General features: G+C 44.2%; 2 protein-coding genes across 2 annotated transcripts; one reads left to right on the forward strand and one right to left on the reverse strand.

Moving 5' to 3' along the window:
• Positions 1-1,997: 1,997 nt before the first annotated feature.
• ALG2 (ALG2 alpha-1,3/1,6-mannosyltransferase) lies at positions 1,998-16,784 on the reverse strand. Its single transcript, XM_083188163.1, has 4 exons — positions 16,627-16,784; positions 15,706-15,754; positions 6,641-6,985; positions 1,998-5,562 (listed from the first exon to the last, which is right to left on the reverse strand). Exons 3-4 carry the CDS (start codon positions 6,950-6,952, stop codon positions 4,654-4,656), a joined length of 1,221 nt encoding a protein of 406 aa, XP_083044289.1. The 5' UTR covers positions 6,953-6,985; positions 15,706-15,754; positions 16,627-16,784; the 3' UTR covers positions 1,998-4,653.
• A 209-nt stretch (positions 16,785-16,993) lies between these two features.
• SEC61B (SEC61 translocon subunit beta) lies at positions 16,994-19,978 on the forward strand. Its single transcript, XM_083188164.1, has 4 exons — positions 16,994-17,127; positions 17,995-18,092; positions 18,764-18,865; positions 19,633-19,978. Exons 1-4 carry the CDS (start codon positions 17,125-17,127, stop codon positions 19,718-19,720), a joined length of 291 nt encoding a protein of 96 aa, XP_083044290.1. The 5' UTR covers positions 16,994-17,124; the 3' UTR covers positions 19,721-19,978.
• Positions 19,979-20,391: the final 413 nt, after the last annotated feature.

A 20,391-nucleotide genomic window follows, 5' to 3' on the forward strand; every position in this document is an offset into this window, starting at 1 on the left:
TATGGTGTGCTATGGTAATAATTCAAGTATAAGTACTGTAGTCCTTCATGTGGTGAAACGCTAATGTACCATATGGATATTCTTAATAGATTTTGATTTTGAGAGCCTCATCTGCTTGTTATGTTTATATTTCAGATTGCTATGGTTACCCAGCGACACATCCGGGCACCAGCCTGAAATATCCTATCAGGTTCAGGAACTACTGGCTGGCACGCACTAACCACTCCTTCAATGTGCGTTCCGGAAAGTTTCCCTGTCAGCTAGACCAGGAGGCGGAACACAACGCACGACACACGCCTACAGGATGACGCGTGCGTTCCATCTCCGTCCTATCATCGCGCCGCACTTCCGGTAGTGTGCGTTCCAGCGCCGCTTCCGTATACTAGTAACTCCGTGCACAGCGCGGTAGTTACAAACATATAGTTCACAGCAAGATCCTTCCATACGCTACACCGCATGGATTTCATGAACCAGCTTCTAAACCAGCAATTGCCCATTATGATGATACAGAACCCCAATTGTCCCGTGTACACACCGGATGTGTCAACGGGTCACCATGACAACGGACCCCTAACAGTGCACAGACTTTTTGATGCTGCACCATTTTGGACTTTTAATATTATCAATAATGATTGTTCACATTATATTAGTAAATTATATATGTTTATAGTGAATACGGAGGTCGGATAAATATTGCGGTGGTAAACTACCCATGTCACTTCCTGTCCCACCCCATTGGCTGCTTACCATATAAAAACAGGCTTCTCACTTCTCTCTGGCATATCTTGATAAAGGTCACCAAGACCGAAACGCGTTGATTTTGCCAGAGATAAGTGAGCAGCCACACTTCCGGATGTATGTATACTTGTACTTTTTAACAGTATTTTTGTCTTTTTAATTTTCCTTGGATGTTGTATTTTTTGGTGAATTTTTTGGATTTTATGCCTCTTTCTATGTCCTCATGACCTGCCCATGGGACTATTGTACAGTTTTATCAATTAAATTTTGTGGAGTTTTTTTTACCTTGAACTGGCCTCCTGATATATTGGATAAAAGAAACCTTTATGGGCTTTCTGCCCCCTACTATAAGGGGTGAGTAAGGTATGCCACTGCATTTTGGTGTTTACAACACGTACATTGAATTGAAAACAAATGTCCCTCACGTTGGTGAAATTTCTTTATGTTCTATGCACCCGGGAACACCATAATTAAAAATTTGCATATGAGCTCCATATTTTTACGGTGACACCAGACCAGTGAAACAGCCCACAAGAAAAGAAACCTTTATAGGTTTGAAAACCTCTTGAAACACCGTGAGTAGGGGTACGCCCTCCTTCAAACACTTAAAAGATACTTTTACACGTGTATCACCTTTGCCCATTCAGTAAGTGAGGTACGCTGTTTAGGCTCCTTTGTACTTACACAGCCCTCACATCACGTATTGTGCGCACATAAGATGAGACCATAGATCTCATACACCTTTCTTTTTTCCCGAGTAACTACGGAAACATTGGGATTCACTCACTCATCGGTGACATTAAACCAGTGAGATACCGTACAGGAAAAGAAACCTTTGTATGTTTGAAAACTTCTCGAAACATCGTGAGTAGGGGTACGCTTTCCCTCAAGCATGCAAAGATACCTTTACACGTGTATCCCTTCGTTTCATTTAGTAAGTGAGGTACGCTGTTTAGGTTCCTCTGTACTTATACAGCTCTCACATCACCTATTGTGGGCATATATGATGAGACCATAGATCTCAGACACCTTTTCTTTTTCCCGAGTAACCGCGGAGACATCGGGATCAATTCACATATTCACTTGGAGAAGTCTCATTTCCCCCTTTGATCAACTCAGTAAAGAAACCTTTATAAGAGGAGTACCGTCTTTAACCCACGTGAGTTCGGGTACGCCTAAGGGGCATTAAAACGACCTCCATATATATCATTGAACACCACGCCTTGAGCGTTTATAATAAATAGACAGACACATCAATCTAATTTTTGCTTTTTTGTTTATTTTTTCACGTTGAACACTTCCATCTGAAAAAATCCGACCTACCTGAGAACTACCATCGTCCTACCAGGAAGAGTCTGGACACACAGAAGTTATAAGTATCATTTACTGCGCCATTGGTTTATATATCCCATCTTTTTCCAAAACTTAGGTGACCCAGTATATGCTGGGTCAGTTAAAGTATTATAGATAGACCAAATGTACCATATATACTCGAGTATAAGCCTACTTTTTCAGAACATTTTTTATGTTGAAAAAGCCCCTCCCCCCCTCGGCTTATACTCGTGTGAGGGTCCCACTTGAGTCAATAAGTTTTCCCAGTTTTTTGTTGTAAAATAAGGTGCCTCGGCTTATATTCGGGTCGACTTATACTCGAGTATATACGTTATATAAATAATAAAATACATATATATACACATATAACAGCAGTGTAGACCCCTGGGCATAGCAATGTATTGGGGCCCCTACCGATCCTCCAACGGTAGGGGTGGGGGGTGCTATGAGCGGAAGCTTTGATGTCCCGCGGGTGGTAGGGCATATTATATCCACCGCTCAGCATGTAGGGCCTGAATCAGTAATTTCCACTAACTACCCCTTTACTGCACAGATGGTGTGAGATGAGTTGGGAGAAGGGGGCATTGGGCTGAATGAAGGGGTCCTGACACATAACTTTCAGGGTGGTAGAGGATGTTTAATACACACAGGAGGGGTGCATAGTGGAGTGGGCTTATTATTCATAATTTTCTGGTGGGAGGACAGCTTGCTTGACTGCAGATATCTCCAGTTTCCGGAACTCGATTTCTTAGCTTTTAATGGAATTAAAAACTTGAGAATCCCACCTACCAAATGGTACTGGGGACTAGAGGATCAGAGTTCAGGAGGGAAAGTAATCTGCCAACGAGTATATAAAACTACATACCAGGTGTGTTGAGCTGGAGCAGTAACCAGCTGCTTGAAGGCTGGTATATCTGGTTCTGGGCACAGTAGAGACAAGCTACTAGTGTTCCTCAAAGGGGGAGAGTCACAGCTTTTGGAATATATCCTCAGAAAAACCCTGTTAGACAGAACCTGAAATATCTGACTGGGAAGAGCAATTAACAGGCTTGGATGGGGACCACTGCTTTGAAGTCAGAATTCTCCGGTTCCCCAGGGCCGATTTTTAAAATTGTAGCCATGGAAAGAGGGGACCCTCAGCTTTCAGTCTAGGGCCCATAGATTCCTGGGGGGTTTCTGGGTACTCAGAACCCGTCCCCCGTCCCCCGCATGCACCACTGCACAGCATTCTGCTTGCATGAAATTAAACATCCCAGGAAAGCAAAATGCATAGTTATTCCCTGGATGCAGAACATACACTATGGGGATCGATTCTATTAGCGCCGAAGGGTTTGAGGAGCCATTCGGGCGCCATTTAAACTGTGAAAACGGCACCTGAATTAAGCCGATCTAGCACCCTTCACTGGGCCGAAATCATTTAAAATTGCTCTTTGTGGCTTCAATTTGCTGTATTGTATTTTCTTTCCGTAAACGCTGTTTGTAGTGTAAGAAGAATGATCATGTTTCCTATTCCACCTGGCAGTAACATCTGCATATGACACACAGCTAAATTTACTGCACCATAGGCAGGCAGCATAGTGGATAAATCAATTAAAATAAGGATTTAACAACTGTACGCTGCAAAACATTCAAATGCGTTGCTTACATATAAAGAGACTGATGTTTTAAAGTAAAGGAAAACCGCAAAATCATGTTGCACTGCAGGTGGAGCAGATGTAGCATTTGCTGAAAGGGTTACATTTGGGCGAGTTGTCTCCAAACGAAATTTTCAATTTCAGTGAAAAAAATAAGCTGTCTAAAGCCATGTACACCCAGGACTCAGCCCCGGCGTTTCCGGCTGAGCCCTGTGTGTATGAAGATGTAGTTAAGCCAGTGGTTCCCAAACTGTGCGCCTAGGCTCCCTGGGGTGCCTTGAAGCACTTGCAGGGGTGCCTCAGATTGGTGGTCCAGAACCAATTCAAGTTATTTATGGCCAATGAAATAGGTAAAATCAGTGCTTGTGGCTTCCAATTAAGAATATATAGGTAAACAGAAGTGAATCATGTTCCTCACCACATAACTGGACCTAAGGAAAACATTTAAATCACAACTAATTTAATATTTTCCCTGAAATTAGTAACCAACTTTTGGCCTAGGGGTGCCGTGAAAAATATTCTGATACTTTAGGGTGCCGTGATTCAAAAGGTTTGGGAACCACTGAGTTAAGCCATTAGAGAGACAACTAACTACATCCCACCAGCACGGGGCTCCACAGCCAAATAAAACAGTGGAGCAAGAATATTCCTACTTGCACTGACTATTTGGCTGGGCAATAGCAATGCCGCGGGGCCGAGCAATCCTGTCATGTGTCAGCATATGGCCTGTCAACCAATAGCGGTCGACCTATTGACTCTCAACCTTATGATCCATAACCTGCATGAGAACATGGTTTGCTCCAGTCACAAAAGTTCTTGTTTTTTTGTTTTATTTACAAGCATAAATCGTCCCACATTGTAGAATCTAGTACAATGTTCAATGCAAATTATCATGTGTAGTAAAAATAAATCTGTATGAGTCAGTGTTGGGTACAGTGTTCCATAGAAATCATTTGCTCTCTGTCAGCTTACATATGTAATGGTATATCCGATCTGAAAAAGCTTCAGAAGAGAAGTTTTCTTTAACTCTTGCATGTCCAGATTTCCCCATTGATGTTCTAAGGGAGGGGTCTCTGACAAATTTTTCCATTGCATCAGAAAATGCCTCCGATGTAGGGGAACACAAAAAGCCTGTCACACTATCTACAACAGATTCCAGAGGACCACCAGAATTAACCGCTATTACAGGGCAGTACATGTACATAGCTTCTACTGGTACAATCCCAAAATGTTCATTACTTGGAGTGTATAATATGCAAGTACAATTACGAAGGAGATTACATTTCTGCTTATCCGAGAACGATCTTAAGAAAGTAACATGATCACTAATTTTACATTGTTCAGCAATTTCTTTTAACTCTTGATAATGCTCAACATTTTCTTTAACTCTCTCGTCATATCCGCCAGCTAAGATGAGATGCACTTTTTCCCAATCCAGAAAACTCAGCTTGGTACTTAGAGAAGATAAGGATTCCAGGGCAAGTTTAAGATTTTTCTTTCTCTCGTATCTATTGATGGAAAGAAACACAGTCTCCCGCTTGGCACTAACAAGCTCAGACAGGCCATCAGAAACACTGTATTCGAAGTTGCTAACATTTAGTGATGGATATAAAACATCTGGCTGTACGTGCGATAATGATGTAAAGGTTTTTTTGAATATTTTTGCAGTAAAATGGCTATTGACTAAAATGCAGTCGGCCATGCCTGTGGTTCTCTCTTCCAACCAATCAATAGGAGCTCTATAGAGCTTTTTAAGCAGCAATGTCCTCTGGGTAAGAAGCTGATCGGGAAAATGGCAATAAAATAAAACACGCTTTCTGTTTCTAGCTAGTTTGAAAACTGGAATGCAAGCCGACACCTAGAAGACAGAAAAGATACAAAATTCAAACAAAATTATTTAAATAAGAAATTAAAATTTCTGCTACAGTTACTGAAATAATGCATGCGAACAACCTTGTCCTCTACAGGTCCTGCTAGGTGATGGTAAGAATAAGGCATGGGTACTTTTGGGTTTAATTAAGATGAAGGGATTTTTTTTGTTATGAGACTATGGGGTCATGTATCGCAAATTAATTATGGTACATTTTGCATCTATGCACATGAAAGACATTGCATGTGGAAGCCCTGATGACATGCAAAACAAAAAAAAGCCCATATGAAAAAAAAAAAAAAAAAAAAGAAGGCTATAGGGCAGAAGCTCCAGAGAAGTAGGCTTTGCAAATATTGCAGCATTTTGACAAAGTTCTATGGGATTTGTTATTCTACGAGTCCACAGCAGATATGTCCGATATTTATTGCCAAACTTTTTGATACATATGGGAATCAATATGTATTGCCTCAAAGCTGATTCTTTGCCCCAGCTGACAGAAAGCCTAGCAATACCTCTACAGTATGCAGTACATGTGATTAGTACAACCTTGATCATATAAACTTCCTTATGGAAGCAGTAAGGGTGTTCTTAGTTTTTAACTGGTGTCTTCTTCATGCTGAAGTATGGCTTTCCAATATAAAATGAATTCAAATCTATCATCTAGAATAAATTTTTCTAACTTTTTGAGCCTTGGTGATGAATAAATGGCTTATATTGTAAAATACACACATTTAAATTATGCACTTTTACTTTCAAATGAATATAATTGAAAATGAGGATCACATGAAATTAAATTATAAAATAAGTCTTAAAAAATACATGAATTTGAATAGAATATGTGTGACAAAGTTAAATATTAAAATATTATAGTCAGCAAAGGCAAAAAGTATAAAATATAAATACAAGCTACAAATACAAGCTACAAAAGGTAGTGTTAGATGAAATACTGTTCTGGTGTTACAGCTCTACAGAAATGCCTCTGCTTGGTGTAATAATACTGTAGCTGTATTTCTGGAGTGTTATCTTGGAACACAAGTTAAGATAAATAAAGATGCGTTCAACATACCTGGTCACAGAACACCACATCAAATTGCTCTCCGCTAAGAAAAACTATATAGAGAGCCAGAAATATCATGCGGATATATGCACATAAGGCCAGACATTTCCCAAAAATACTCCGGGGAAGCCAGTCTCCACAACATCTAATTGGAATGCCAGAATCCAGTGTCTCTGAGAAACAATGCCTAACGTCATAATGGGCTGTCCACACTTGTATCTGGCAACCACGTGATTTCAGTGCAAGCGCTGCATCAACAACAAGTCTCTCCGCTCCTCCAATTCCAAGGTCTGGATGGATAAAGAGCACAGAGGGTCCCATGATGGTCGCCAAACATGCGCTCACTGGGGGTCACTATGAAAACATAAATATACAGTTAAAAACTATAGTCCACACTAAATAACCATAGCTTGTTATTCAAAACATTGATTTTACTTGTACCGGAGAATTACTTTAATAAGATTGCTAAATTACACAAGATTCGTTATTGATAGTAAACACATCAATTGTACAAGGTAAGTTATTTTGGTACTTGTGTTTTATCACGGCGCCCACTACGCAATTTTCTTAGTGGTCTATTCTGCGTAGTGAAATCGCATCGCATGGCACGTTTTCGTGGCATGCGTTGAATGCAATCTCACTAGTTCATTTATTCACTTCCCCCTGACAACAGATCGCATCGCATTACACGCAAAATCGAATGCGATTTTTTGTGCGTTGCGATTTATCACAAAACCCCCAGTGTATATGTATATGTGATGCCACAAACCCTCCAGTGTATATGTATATTTGATGCCACAAACCCCCCAGTGTATATGTATAGCTGATGCAATTGTATTTTTCACACCCCCACTATCCACGTCACCCCAAAGCATGGCAAGCCCCAAACCTTTTATGCGTCCTTCCGACCTTTTCTTAACCCCACTATCCACGTTGGCGTGGAGTTAGTTTTATATAAGTGTGGCGAGCGCAGCGAGCCCTGCAAGGGGACACGGAATACATGTAAAGTAATCCACGTCCGCTCGCCACACTTCGGGCTCGGTGGCTCGCTGGCTCACCACACTATATAATATCAACTCCACGCTGACGTGGATAGTGGGGTATGAAAAGGTCGGGAGGACATGCAATGCGTGCGCTTGCCACACTTCGGGGTGACGTGGATAATGGTGTTGTTTTAGGAACACATTCACACCTGCCATATCCAGAGGCGTAGGGACGGTGGAGCCAGTGGAGCACACGCTCCGGGCAGCGATGGGGCGTAGGGCGCCGCCCCCCCCCTCCATAAATGAGTCGGGAGTCCGGCACTCAATAATTCACCCTCTGCACCTTACTGATGTTACAGTGTTGTTGCTGCCATCTGCCGCTGTGCCTGTCACACTGACTATATGACAGGCCAACGCACTGGCAGCTTAAAGCAGGGCTCCCCTGTCATTGGGGGAATGATTACATGGGGGAGTCTACAGCATGCTCACCATCATTCCCTCTTTTTACCACGGCAGGCAGCTAAGGCTCCTTTCATCAGGTGCCTGCTGGCTGGTGACGGGGCTACACCGGAACTCCGATCAGGTTAGCAGCAGCAGCAGCAGCATGAGCTCTCATGTGTAAAAGCATATGAGAAGCTCATGCTGTCACTGTCAGCACAGCACACACTGTAGTGTGCTGTGCTGCTTAGGAGGGGAGGTCGGAGGATGAGCAAAGTGTCCCCCTCAAAAAAAAAAAATCCCACTAAGGGGGCGTGGCCACACCTCCCGCGATTTGGCCACGCCCCCCATTTTACTGGGGCTCAGATTTCTTTGCAGCACTGCAGGTGAGCAGGGAGGAGGTGCAGTCAGCCTAAATGCTGTCCCTGGCTCATCTAAGCCAGCTCCACTAGCCAAAGTAGCCCCATGCAACCAAAAAGCCAAAGTTAAAGGTACTTGGGTTTTATGTTTTGTGGGGATATCCAGTAATAGACATAAAGCTATAAGGGGTGGGGACGAGGTGATAGCATATGGGTAAATGGAAAGAAAGTCCCAACCTAATTTCTTTCCACGCTCCGAAGGCACACACTCTCCCTGTATTTTCATGTGTGTGCGGGGCTGGGGCACAAATCCCTTTTCTGACACGGGCCCACCAAATTGTCTAGTCATGATACTACTGTTACTTGGCATATTATGTGTATGAGGTACTACTACTATGGACATCATTCTCCCTTTTATTGAAGCATGCGCCTTCTGCATGTGCTGTCTTTCTGTAAAGTATGGGACACGGAAATTTATAGTTTGCAGGGGGGCACCGAACACCCTAGCTCCGGCCCTGTGTCACGGTCACAGTCTTCTCCCTGGCCAAGCTGCCGGGCAGCGCTGTGCAGCAGAAATAAGGAGGACTTCTCCCCTGCCCCTGCTACACAGTCACTCCCTCCCAGGCTCGGACTGGCCTGGCGGGGAACCGGGGAATCCCCCGGTGGGCCCCGGTGATTTCTAGCCCCGCCCACTTGTTTAGGGGGGCGGGGCTATTGCTCTTTATTCCCCCGCCGCCACAGTACAGTAGCAATATCCCGGCAGCCTTGCCTGGGACCCTGTCACACTGACTGCTGTGCTGCGCTGCGTCGTGCGTCATGACATCAGACGCCGCAGCCACACGCCACAGACAGTTCTCCCGACTCCCGCCGGCGCAGCACAGGACTCTGCACTGGGACGGGAGCAACTGCCACCATGGCCCCAACAAAGATCCCCGCCCGCTTGATAACCACCTCCCCCGGCTGCAGGATAAGAACTGCGGGGTTAGATGTACCGAGACCTCCCGGCTGGTGAAGAGGGAGCTGCTTGCTGCTTTTGGACCCCTTCTGCAAAATGGTAGGTAACTAACCTAACCATGTGTTGGTGCTGTATTAACTTTTTTATAGTCCCTTTTTTTTTTAGGTGTGTGTGTGTGACCTATGTGCTATATTATCTGGGTATTGAGGACCTATGTGCTGTACTATATGGGGGGCCTATGTGCTGTACTATTATCTGAGTGGGGGATCTATGTAATGTACTATATGGGGGGCCTATGTGCTGTACTATTATCTGTTTGTGGAGGACCTATGTGCTGTAATATCTGGGGGGGCTATGTGGGACCTATGTGCTTTATTATCAGGGTGGGGGATTTACGGATCGGATTTTGCCACCGATTTTGCCCGATTATCAGCCCAAAAGTGCCGAAATCGGATGAAATTGGCCCAAAATTGCATAGTGTAAAGCCACCCCTCTCTGGTCAGGTGACCACGCCCCTTCAAAAAGACCACGCCCCTTGGTGGGCCCCTGTGAGTGCATTTCCCTGGTGGGCCCTTCATGCCCCAGTCCGACACTGCTCCCTCCTCCCTGGCTACAGCAGCGTCATCATCCTTCCCCAGCGCTGGCTGTAGCCTGGAGGAGGAGGTTTTCTTCTGCCGCCCTGCTGTGCTGTATCTCTCTACTCAAGGTGGATTTTAGCTTTTAAATAATTATGGGAATAATCATGGAGTTTGGGGGGATTGGTGGGGCCCGGGGGAGGGCTGTGGGTAGGGAGGGGGCGCGAAACATGCCCTTGCTCCGGGCACCATGGCACCTAGCTACACCGCTGGCCATATCATACATCTGACACAGTGATGTATATGTTAACAGGTAACTTGAATTTACTTAATAAATAATAATTAAATATCATATTAAATAATTAAATCACATTAATCACAATAAATAATTACAATAATAACAATTAATCAAGGAAATAAATAATTACAATAATAATTAGGTACTCTTTACCTAGAACGGCGCCCATCGCGGTGATCGCGACATCGCGGGCAGCACATAAACGGCCGCGACGCGATGCCCGCGATCACCGCGATTTTCCCATAGGGAACAATGTTAAAAAGCCAGATTGACCGCGATTTTGCATTCAATGCCTCAATGCCCGCGATTTTCCCATAGGAATCAATGTTAAATGGGCTACAGAGCCCAAATAGGCTAAATTAACCCTTAAATGTCACCCCAATTTTTTGACGCCACCCCACGATCCACGCCAACCCGAAGCGTGGCGAGCGCAGCGAGCCCGCGAGGGGCGGCGGTACGCGTCCTCCGACCTTTTCATGCCCTACTATCCACGTCGGCGTGGAGTTGAGAATAGAATAGTGTGGCGAGCGCAGCGAGCCACCGAGCCCGAAGCGTGGCGAGCGCAGCGCGCCCCGCGAGGGGACGCGGATACCTTCACAGTTATACGCGTCCCCTCGCGGACTTCACAGGTGTCCGTGGCGACGCGGACACCTGTGAAGCCCGCGAAGGGACGCGTTTACCTGTGAAGGTATCCGCGTCCCCTCGCGGGGCTCGCTGCGCTCGCCACGCTTCGGGCTCGGTGGCTCGCTGCGCTCGCCACACTATTCTATTCTCAACTCCACGCCGACGTGGATAGTAGGGCATGAAAAGGTCGGAGGACGCGTACCGCCGCCGCTCGCCACGCTTCGGGTTGGCGTGGATCGTGGGGTGGCGTACAAAAATTGGGGGGACATTTAAGGGTTAATTGGGGCTATTTGGGCTCTGTAGCCCATTTAACATTGATTCCTATGGGAAAATCGCGGGCATTGAGGCATTTTACAGTAAAATCGCGGTCAATCAGGCTTTTTAACATTGTTCCCTATGGGAAAATCGCGGTAATCGCGGGTACCCGATTTTGATGTACCCGCGATTTACCCGCGATGCCCGCGATTACCGCGATTTTTTACCCCCGACGCCCGCGATTCTGATCGCGGGCGCCGTTCTAGGTAAAGAGTACCAATAATTATAATAAATCAAGGAAAAGAACATTAATAATAACAATTCATGAAGAAAAAAAAAATTAATAAAACAGTCACTCTGCCTTAGGAAGCAGCGAAAGTGCGTGAAGAATACGCTCGAATGCGTTATCCGCACCCAGAGTCTTCCGCCACATGAACTCCTGCAGGTAGGACTCTAAATGGTGGCATGCCATGCCTCTTTGGCTCTTGATACGCTATTTGCATGAGCCCCAAAGGCGCTCAATGTTCTGGGTGTGAACACCTGTGTCCGGGTCCACAAAGTTAAACTGATGATTAACCCGAGCATGCTGATATCCGGCCTGTTCCAGCTGCTCGGTACTATAGGCCCGCCAGCAATCCGAGTAAATTGTTGTGCCCGGCTAGATGAATTCATTGATGGCGGCCATCAGAGTGCTGGCATCCCGTTTCTGCACCTGAGTTACGAAGCATTCACCACTTTCCCTTGAAATGCCTCCAAATATCCATTGCTGAGGCAGCATCCGTCCAACATTGCTCTTTCTTTGGACGAACAGACTCTCATCCACTTCCACAATCTTACCGGGACCACCAATATGCCGCTGGGGCTGTGCCATAAGGTCCACAGTGCAGGCCTCCCGCATACAATGGTTGTAGAGGACCGCAGTTTTATTGGATAACTGCTGCTGTCGCTCTCAGTACGCAATAGATGTGAGCTCCTCTGCATAGGAATAGATGAATCTGATCAGTGTCAGGAAGGATAAACTGCACCCCGGGAACCAATGCACCACTCTTAGGCTCACCTTCTTGTGACAGGATTTTATATGGCACCGCCACATGCACTCTTTCACAGATAAGCGCATAGGGTGCCCGTTACTGCAATTCTGCGTGATTGCCAGAAAATTGTGCTGCTGAAAGAAGAGAACAGCCACCTCCTCCGTCTTCGGCAAGGTGAACATAGTTGTGACAGGTTCTGCAGCCATTTCTGTCACTTCTCCTGCAGCTCTCAGTGATGCAGCCATTCCGGTCAGTAATTCACCTCAGACTGAATCTGACAGGGAGCGGAAACACTAGGATTTTTTTTCCACATACATCTCCCATAAAAAAAAATGTAGTATCAGGAGTGGCATTTCTGAGCAATTTCCCAAAATGTTTATGCCTGTGTTGACCTTGTCAATGTCGACCTAATACCTTAGGTATCGACCTAGTCACAGTCTACCTAGCGACTGTTGACCTAGACATTGTTGACCCAGGGACCGGATAGCCAAATGTAACATGTGCAGAGAGAGTTAAGCCCCATACACACAGGGTCATTTCTGCCCCAATCTAGTCAGATTGCTTAGAAATGAAAGCACATATAGCTCCATGTTTATGCCGCAAGTGACTGCAATGTGCGGTCTCGAGCATGGCCTCGTCTGACTAGATCTTGACTGCATGCAGTCAAAATCTAGTCGGATTGACGGTGTTCTCACCAGGGAACATTGGTCAGCACAGATCCCTCAGCACACAACGCTGGTACATAGCATGTGTGTTAGCGATGGGTTCTGAGCGATCTGTGATAAACTAGATCGCTCAGCACAGGGCTGAAGTGGCCCTGTACGTATGGGCATCTAGATTTTGGTGAGTTATTTTGTTTCTGTGCAGGGTAAATACTGGCTGCGTTATTTTGAGGTATTCTGACCTTATCAGTGCTTTGTGTAGTTGCAGAGCCCTGTGGTCAGATAGTCGACACCCTGACAAAGCAAAAACCAGCCCTGTGCAAGTGTGCAAATGACTTGTGAAAATACTGATCAGAAGAGTTAAGTCCGCCATACACTATGCGATTTGGCCCCGATTTCACCCGATCCAGATGGATCGGGCAGTAAAATCGGACCAAATCGCAGGTTTTGACACCCGGTCCGACCCGATGCGCGGTCCCGTGCGCATCGGGTCAGAGTCGGGACGTCTGGACGTCGGGACGTCTGAATTGCTGACAGGCTGAGAGAGCGCTCAGCCAATCACAGGCTGCCCATTCATTGTATGGGCTTTTTTTTTTCAGTACTGACAGCTCCCGGCTCCCCCCGCCCGGCTCTATGTTACTGCCGCCTGTGTCCCCCGCAGCGTCCGCACTACTAGCAGCGTGCGTCCGTCCCCCCAGCCGCCTTGCAGCATGTTCCCGGCCCCCCTGCTCGCTCCACATTGCAGCTCCCCAGGAGTTGCAAATGATACATCGCATGCGATGTATCATTTGCAAAACTTGGCACATCAAGTGCCAAATCGTGTGTCCCCCTCCCGGGGAGCTGCAGGGGGAAATCAGGTCAGACTTGTCCTTAGGACAAGTCGGACTAATGTATGGGGGCCTTTACAAATCTATATGCAGCTCACTCACCATCAAATGATTATCCCAGTCTACAGGTGTGCATGACTCTGACCTTTCCACAACTCTTCAACACAGAGACAGGCTAAATGAGGCCAGGGAGAACGTCACACACCCTCCTTTAAAGTACCTGACACTCCCAGAAAACGTGATTGTGAAAAAAAAAAATAAGCAGTGATTTTTGTCAATGTTTGACTTCATGCAGCGCACTATGATCCATACACATGCACAGTCATTCGATAATCGATCAGCTTGTGAATTTGCACAACCACATTCAGGTCTTAATAACCCCCATGGTTTTGCACATTAGAGAAAGATTTTGCTTTTGAGATCCTTACTGAATTATCCCATAACTTTCATAAAAAGTGCTCATGAAATTCTTGTAATTCATTTGTAAATGGCCATTCGACAAAAAGATAGTGGCAATGTAGCATGTTAATACTTGTACTTGTATAGTGTACCTGAGTAGTGTAAAAAAGTAGGAATATTCTAAACCCTACAAAAAGTCAAATTAATACCCCTTTCAGACATACGCGAAAATCCCGGGTTTTTTCACATGAACACGCCCAAACCCGGGACTAGCGTATATCTGAAAGGGTATACCCGGGATTTCACTCCTGGATACTGAGCACCTGCAATTGACCAGGGTTTTTCCCGGTATTTTACTCCCAGGTATAATACCCGGCTTATGTCTGAATGGTATTACCCGGGTTTTTCAGTTTTAAACATGTGATGTAGCTTTGTTTTGCTGCCGAGGCGTCTTCTGATGAGGTCATCAGCTGCAGCCGAGGAAGACGCATCCGGCACATGTGCGGAGGCACTTGCAGAGGCAGTGGCTGCATGTTGCTCCTTTGCAGCAACAGAGTGCAGAGTCCTGTGGGAAGTCAGGTGCCATGGCACATCATTGGAAGGAAGAGGAGATCAGGGAGCTGTTACATGTGCATGGAGAAGAGAAGATCAAATCTCAAATCACAGGCACTGTGAAGGATGCCATAGTGTATGCAAATATTGCAAAGGTCCTTGCCCATTTTAATGATGAAACACTGAAATGCATGAAAAGCCTGGCTTATGTGTGAAAGGGGTATACCCGGGTTTTTCCCAGATCTGAGGTGTAGTGTGAAAGGGGGTCTGTTAGTAAAATCCCAGGAGTGACCTGGGTTGAAAATCCCGGGTAAACCTGGCCAAAATCCCGGGTAGTATGTCTAAAAGGGGTATAAGACCACTATTAGCACCAATAAGAAAAGTATTGGTTGCACTTAGGGGGTGATTCTGGTTGGTTTGCAAAGCAAACTACTTCTTTAATTTATTTATTTACAGTTTCTTATATAGCGCAGCAGATTCCGTTGCACTTTACAATAGTAGACAGTGATAAAACAAACTGGGTAACAACAAACAGACTTGGAGGAAGGAGAGCCCTGCTTTAGTGGACAAAACCATGTACAATGCAGGTGGGGCCATTCACAGCAGTGACGAAGGCGGCAACAGAGGTGAGGGGGGAGGGACTATCTACATTCTGTGGTGGGTTTTGCAGGGACAGGACAAACCTGCCCTGGTAGGTTTGTCCTGCCTGAGCAAAACCCACCACTCAAGGGGTTAAATAAGGAGTTTGCTGTTACAAACCAACCAGAATCACCCCTTAGAATGTGACAAAAGTTTAATTTGTAGACATTATTAAAATGGTAGAAAAATTATAGTCAAGTGTTTTAAAGCAAATTATCGTCTTTACAGTATTCAGGGGTCCAAAAAAAGTGCAACGTGATTTTTAGTGGTTTGTAAAATAATGGGGTATAAAAACACATTTAGCTCCCACATTAATACAACACTTCAACATACATATCCCATATTATTTAACCCCATTTTTTAGGTTTTTTGTTGTTGTTGAGAATTTCACCTGAAAACTGACATGTTTATTGGCTACATTATACGCTTCAAACCCCTCCAACTGCATAATCATTCATGAAGTCCTAATATATTTACCTTGAAATAGGTCTTAAAACGATGTTGGTTTCTGAGGCAAAAACTAGTTCTAAAATGTTTAAATATAAAAAAAACAATATTAGTACATGTGTGTAATACACAGTCCCTCAAACTGAAAAACAAATATATAACCCAGGTGAAATAATATTCCTGAGAATCTGATACTTGTGCTCCAGTAAATATTTGTACAGACTCCTCAAGAGTGTTATAAAAAGTTAACGTCTAAAATTTGAGCATGGTCTGAAAGTCAATAGTCACCATGGCGACCATTTGGTTTTCAATGCTGCTCTTACTTGTCCTAGCATCAGCTTAAATCATGTGTCAACATCCACCATGTCAATATGATCATTGTTGATATTCAGATGTAAATAAACCCTCATCAGTATAGTGCATATTTACTAAGCCTTAAGGCGCCCATACACGGTGCGAGGGTGCCAGACGATGTGATGTGATGCTCGCTCCTGCGGGCATTCCATCGCACAGCACATAAAGTCTGTGCAGCCCGTGCTTTTTTAACTAGGTCCCAATCGCATCACATGCAAATCGCATGAAATGCGATCTAGTTCAAAACGCATGGGAATATTGTACCGTCACGTGTATGGGCACCTTCAGAGGAATAAAGTACCAGCCGATCAGCTCCTGTCATTTTCAAAAACAAACTGATGGCATCTAGGCACTAGATGTATTTATTTAACATTCTTATAAGAGAAACAGTGCAGGTGTGTATATAGCAACCAATCAGCTTCTAGTTCATTTAAAAAGCACTTTGTAAAATATGCCATTGCCATTAGTCGATTGGTTGTTATGGGCAACACCTCCACTTTATCTCTTTCCAGGGTTTGACACATCTCCCCACTAGTCACGGCACATCCAGGTGGCCCCATCTGCCATAATATTAGCTTTCTATGTTGCTTAACTCACAATGTAGCCCGGTGTCTGCCTGACACTCATCCCACATGCATGATGGAGGTTTCTGTGCGCACAGAGCAGAGAATGCCTCTCAGGCCAGGCAGCGAGCTGACGTGTCCTAAGCTCCAAGCTGCCAGCGCGTCCGCAATTTACACACGTCTCATTCGCCAGACTGCTGACAAAATCTTTTTAAAATGTGTCTCCATTGAAATAATCCTTTCACTGGAGACATTTACTATCAGTAAAATACCTTTTTATCTTTGAGAAAATGGCTTCCAAAGCTAACAGTAGCTTTGCTAACGGGGGACAAAAGTAGTGCATATGTTTTGGCTCTACCAAGTGGGCGTTGAGAAAAAAGGGAGCGCTGATGGAGAATGTAGCTCTGTGATTGGAGGAAGTACTATTTCCGGTGACGTAGCACTCAGTACAGGGAGTAGGAGGTCTCGTTGCTGCTGTGCTCTATTTTTCCTTACTACGCTGATCGGAGCAGTTGGACGCTGATTCATTACAATGGTAAGATAGTATGTCTGCGTTCTAGCTGTATTCTATCTTCCGTTGGCTGCTGCTGCTGCATTCCCTGTGGCTCTTATTCTGCCCACGGCGCTGTGTCTATGGCGCATTGGGATCAGCTGTGTGTACTGTATAAGGGAGCACTGTGTGTAAAGCAGAACTGTACTTGATAATGATGAGATTTCACAAGCATTATACAGTACATCCAACTAGTGTCGATCATACAGGACCACTGATTGGTTATCTGCTGAGGGTACATGTATGAGGAGAAAGGTATTGGATGTTTAATGGAATGGGCGATACGTCGCATTGGGTCGATGGGTACAAGCGATATGTCTTTGCTACACCTAATCACATCGTGTCAGTATCTGCGCATTTGGCTGCATATGGGCCCCTATAGTTAACCCCCATACACGCTAGCGGACCTGGTTAATGCTGATATTGTTCAGTGATGTCACGGGACCCGCTAAACATGCAGGTCATTTGGCTATATCGTCAAATTGACCTGTGGGTTCAGCAGACCTCTATCATAGCTATCGGAGTGGACATTGTTAACAATATAGAGTGTACACACTAGACAACATTTGTGTAAGATATCGCTCAGAAGCCTTTTTCTGAGCGATATCTTTCACAATATCCTCTAGTCAGTGTATATGGGCTATTACTGCAGGGACTGCCGACACTGCATCATCACAAGTGGCCATGGGAGCGTGCATGCACCAGAATGATGTGCATACCGTCCAGTGTTTACACGGCTTTAGTATACATAAGTTTTGTTCTGCCTGGTTAAGTAACCTGTCTATCTATATTATATATCTCCTTGCTTGTGTAAAGTGTTCTTCTCTGATCTGAACATAATTTGTATTTCAGCCTGGTCCTGCAGCAAGTTCTACCAATGTTGGTGCATCCAGCCGTTCTCCAAGTAAAGCTGTTGCGCCCAGAGCAGCAGGGTCTACTGTAAGACAAAGGTAATAAACCTTTTCTTGTTGTAATGAATTTTTAGCCACAAACCATAGAGTAAACTTACTAGAATGCATGTGTGGGTTGTTTATTCCTTGTCATTATTGTTGATTGAAAACCTAAAACAAAGAGAAAATAATCACTTATTGCAGGGTACAGCAAATTAATCTTTTGGTGTTTGCAGAGATAGAGGCCTATGTATATAGAGTGTGACTGTAGAATGTGTTATTTATTACTGGGTGTACATAGAAGCATATGTTGATGGCAGATGAGAACAACTTGGCCCATATAGTCAGATTTTTCTTATTTATGAACCATTTTTTTTTACCAATGTTCTTTGTAAGGTTATTCATATGCCTATCTGAAGCATGTTTTTATTGCTCCTCTGTCCTACCCTCTACCACATCTGATGGGAGGCTATTCCACTTATCCACTATTTTCCTTTATATTTCCCCTGAACCTGCCTCCCTCCATCCATTTTCAGTGTACATACATACACCGGACTACTGTCCTTACTTGTGATGGTTAACGTTAGTGTTTGTAGTTGAAAACACAGAACGTATGGGTGCATAGAATTCTATATCTAATTCATTTATATTAGAATTTAGGGTTGCATGTGGAGCTCTGCTTTCATGACTTAATTTTTTTCCCCTTACTCCTTTTTTTTTTTTTTTTAAAGAAAAACTACAAGCAGTAGTGCAAGGAGTTCAGGGCGAACTACATCTGCTGGTACAGGGGGCATGTGGAGGTTCTACACAGAGGACTCTCCTGGCCTTAAAGTGTAAGTATCATATGCAAGTATGAAGTTCTATGTACAGCTGTTCTGACTTTTAGTGTTCATTCTAGCACCTTCAACACCCCTGCAGTTCTTATTTCCTGCTTAGGGTGTTGACCTCCGCAACACCCCAGGCATGAAATAGGAACCGCACTGGGTTTGAAAGGTGCTGAAGTGTAATCTTTTAGAGTATGTGCTCAAGGTGGGTTTTATTTATACCTGTATAGGATATTTACAAAATGATCTGGCAGTTGGTGCCGAATTATAGCTCTGGAGTCTAGGCAGATTTTTCTCGTTTTTGAATGGTAACTGTTGGGTATTGCATAAAATATCAGATTGCACAGTTAGGGTCTGATGTACTAAGCTTGAAAATGGATAAAATGGAGAGTGATCAACAGCCAGTCAATCAGCCAGTCACAGACTGTTTGAATAATGACAGGTAGGAGGTGATTGGCTGGTGATTTATCATTCTCCATTTTATCACTTTTCAAGGCTTAATACATCTGGCCAATGAGAAAACTGTTGTAAATCCAAAGATGGGAATGATGGCTGACAGTCTGCACTAGAGGACTGGGAACTTCTGACATGCCAGTCTATTGAGGGGGAAACTGGGGCGTGGCTTAATTGTTTTTGTAGGTGGCTTTTTTTTTTAAAGTCCACACCTGAGTTTGTGTATTAAATGTCACTTCTCGTGTCTTTATAGTATTGGATCAGTATGAAAAATGTAGCAATTTGTGTCCAATAGAATTGATTTTTGCATTATTTTCTTGCAGGGGCCCCGTTCCTGTGCTTGTGATGAGTCTCCTTTTTATTGCTTCTGTCTTCATGCTCCATATCTGGGGAAAATACACACGGTCATAAAAACTCTTGCTCTCTAGTTTATCGGACCAAATCATTTTTGGACTTCTAACACCTGCAACCTTGCATCTCAGCGCAGACATAACTTGGTTTCTACAGACTTCGAGAATATTTTTCTCTTTTGTACAACAGTTAATGACCATGCTTGGAAATGTTTCTCTCCATCTGTACAAAATAAACTGTACACTGCCCAATAACAAAATCTGAGCAATTGCGTGTTGAGTCTTGGGGAATGGGTAATAAATGACAAGTTTTAATGAACTGTATGGAGATTGAAAATCATTTTATGATCTAAGAAATCTATGACGTGGATACTCGCACACAACACCAAAATATAACGTTCCTGCAACACAAGTTTGGGGAAGTGATTTACACGTGTGTTTGCATGTTCAGCTGCTTTTGTTCTAGGTTCCCTCCTTTTTCCTATCTCATTAATTCCTCATCCCAGCTATTGGTGTACCAAGGAACAGGTGGTGAAACCAGGGATGAAAATTTGATAGGATTAGAGATTTGGTATGAAATCTCCATAAATATTATAATTTTTTTTTTTTTTTTTTTATTAAAGCAGCAAATCATTTATACTTCCAAATCAAACTGGTTTTGCAGTGTAAATGATTGCCACTTTAAAAATACTGGAAATTTTCCTTCCTAAGGGCGGTATTCAATGAGGCTGA

The sequence above is a fragment of the Crinia signifera genome, chromosome 5 (genome assembly GCF_055691185.1).
Source record: "Crinia signifera chromosome 5, ASM5569118v1, whole genome shotgun sequence".
Classification (NCBI taxonomy): Eukaryota; Metazoa; Chordata; class Amphibia; order Anura; family Myobatrachidae; genus Crinia; species Crinia signifera.

Bases quoted from the DNA above. Each gene is read 5' to 3' on its own strand.
- ALG2 (XM_083188163.1), bottom strand. From the start codon at position 6,952: ATGGGACCCTCTGTGCTCTTTATCCATCCAGACCTTGGAATTGGAGGA. The intron at 5,563-6,640 runs GTATGTTGAACG...TCTGTCTTCTAG, and splicing joins ATGTGGTGTTCTGTGACCAG to GTGTCGGCTTGCATTCCAGT.
- SEC61B (XM_083188164.1), top strand. The intron at 18,093-18,763 runs GTAATAAACCTT...TTTTTTTTAAAG, and splicing joins GGGTCTACTGTAAGACAAAG to AAAAACTACAAGCAGTAGTG. The intron at 18,866-19,632 runs GTAAGTATCATA...ATTTTCTTGCAG, and splicing joins GACTCTCCTGGCCTTAAAGT to GGGCCCCGTTCCTGTGCTTG.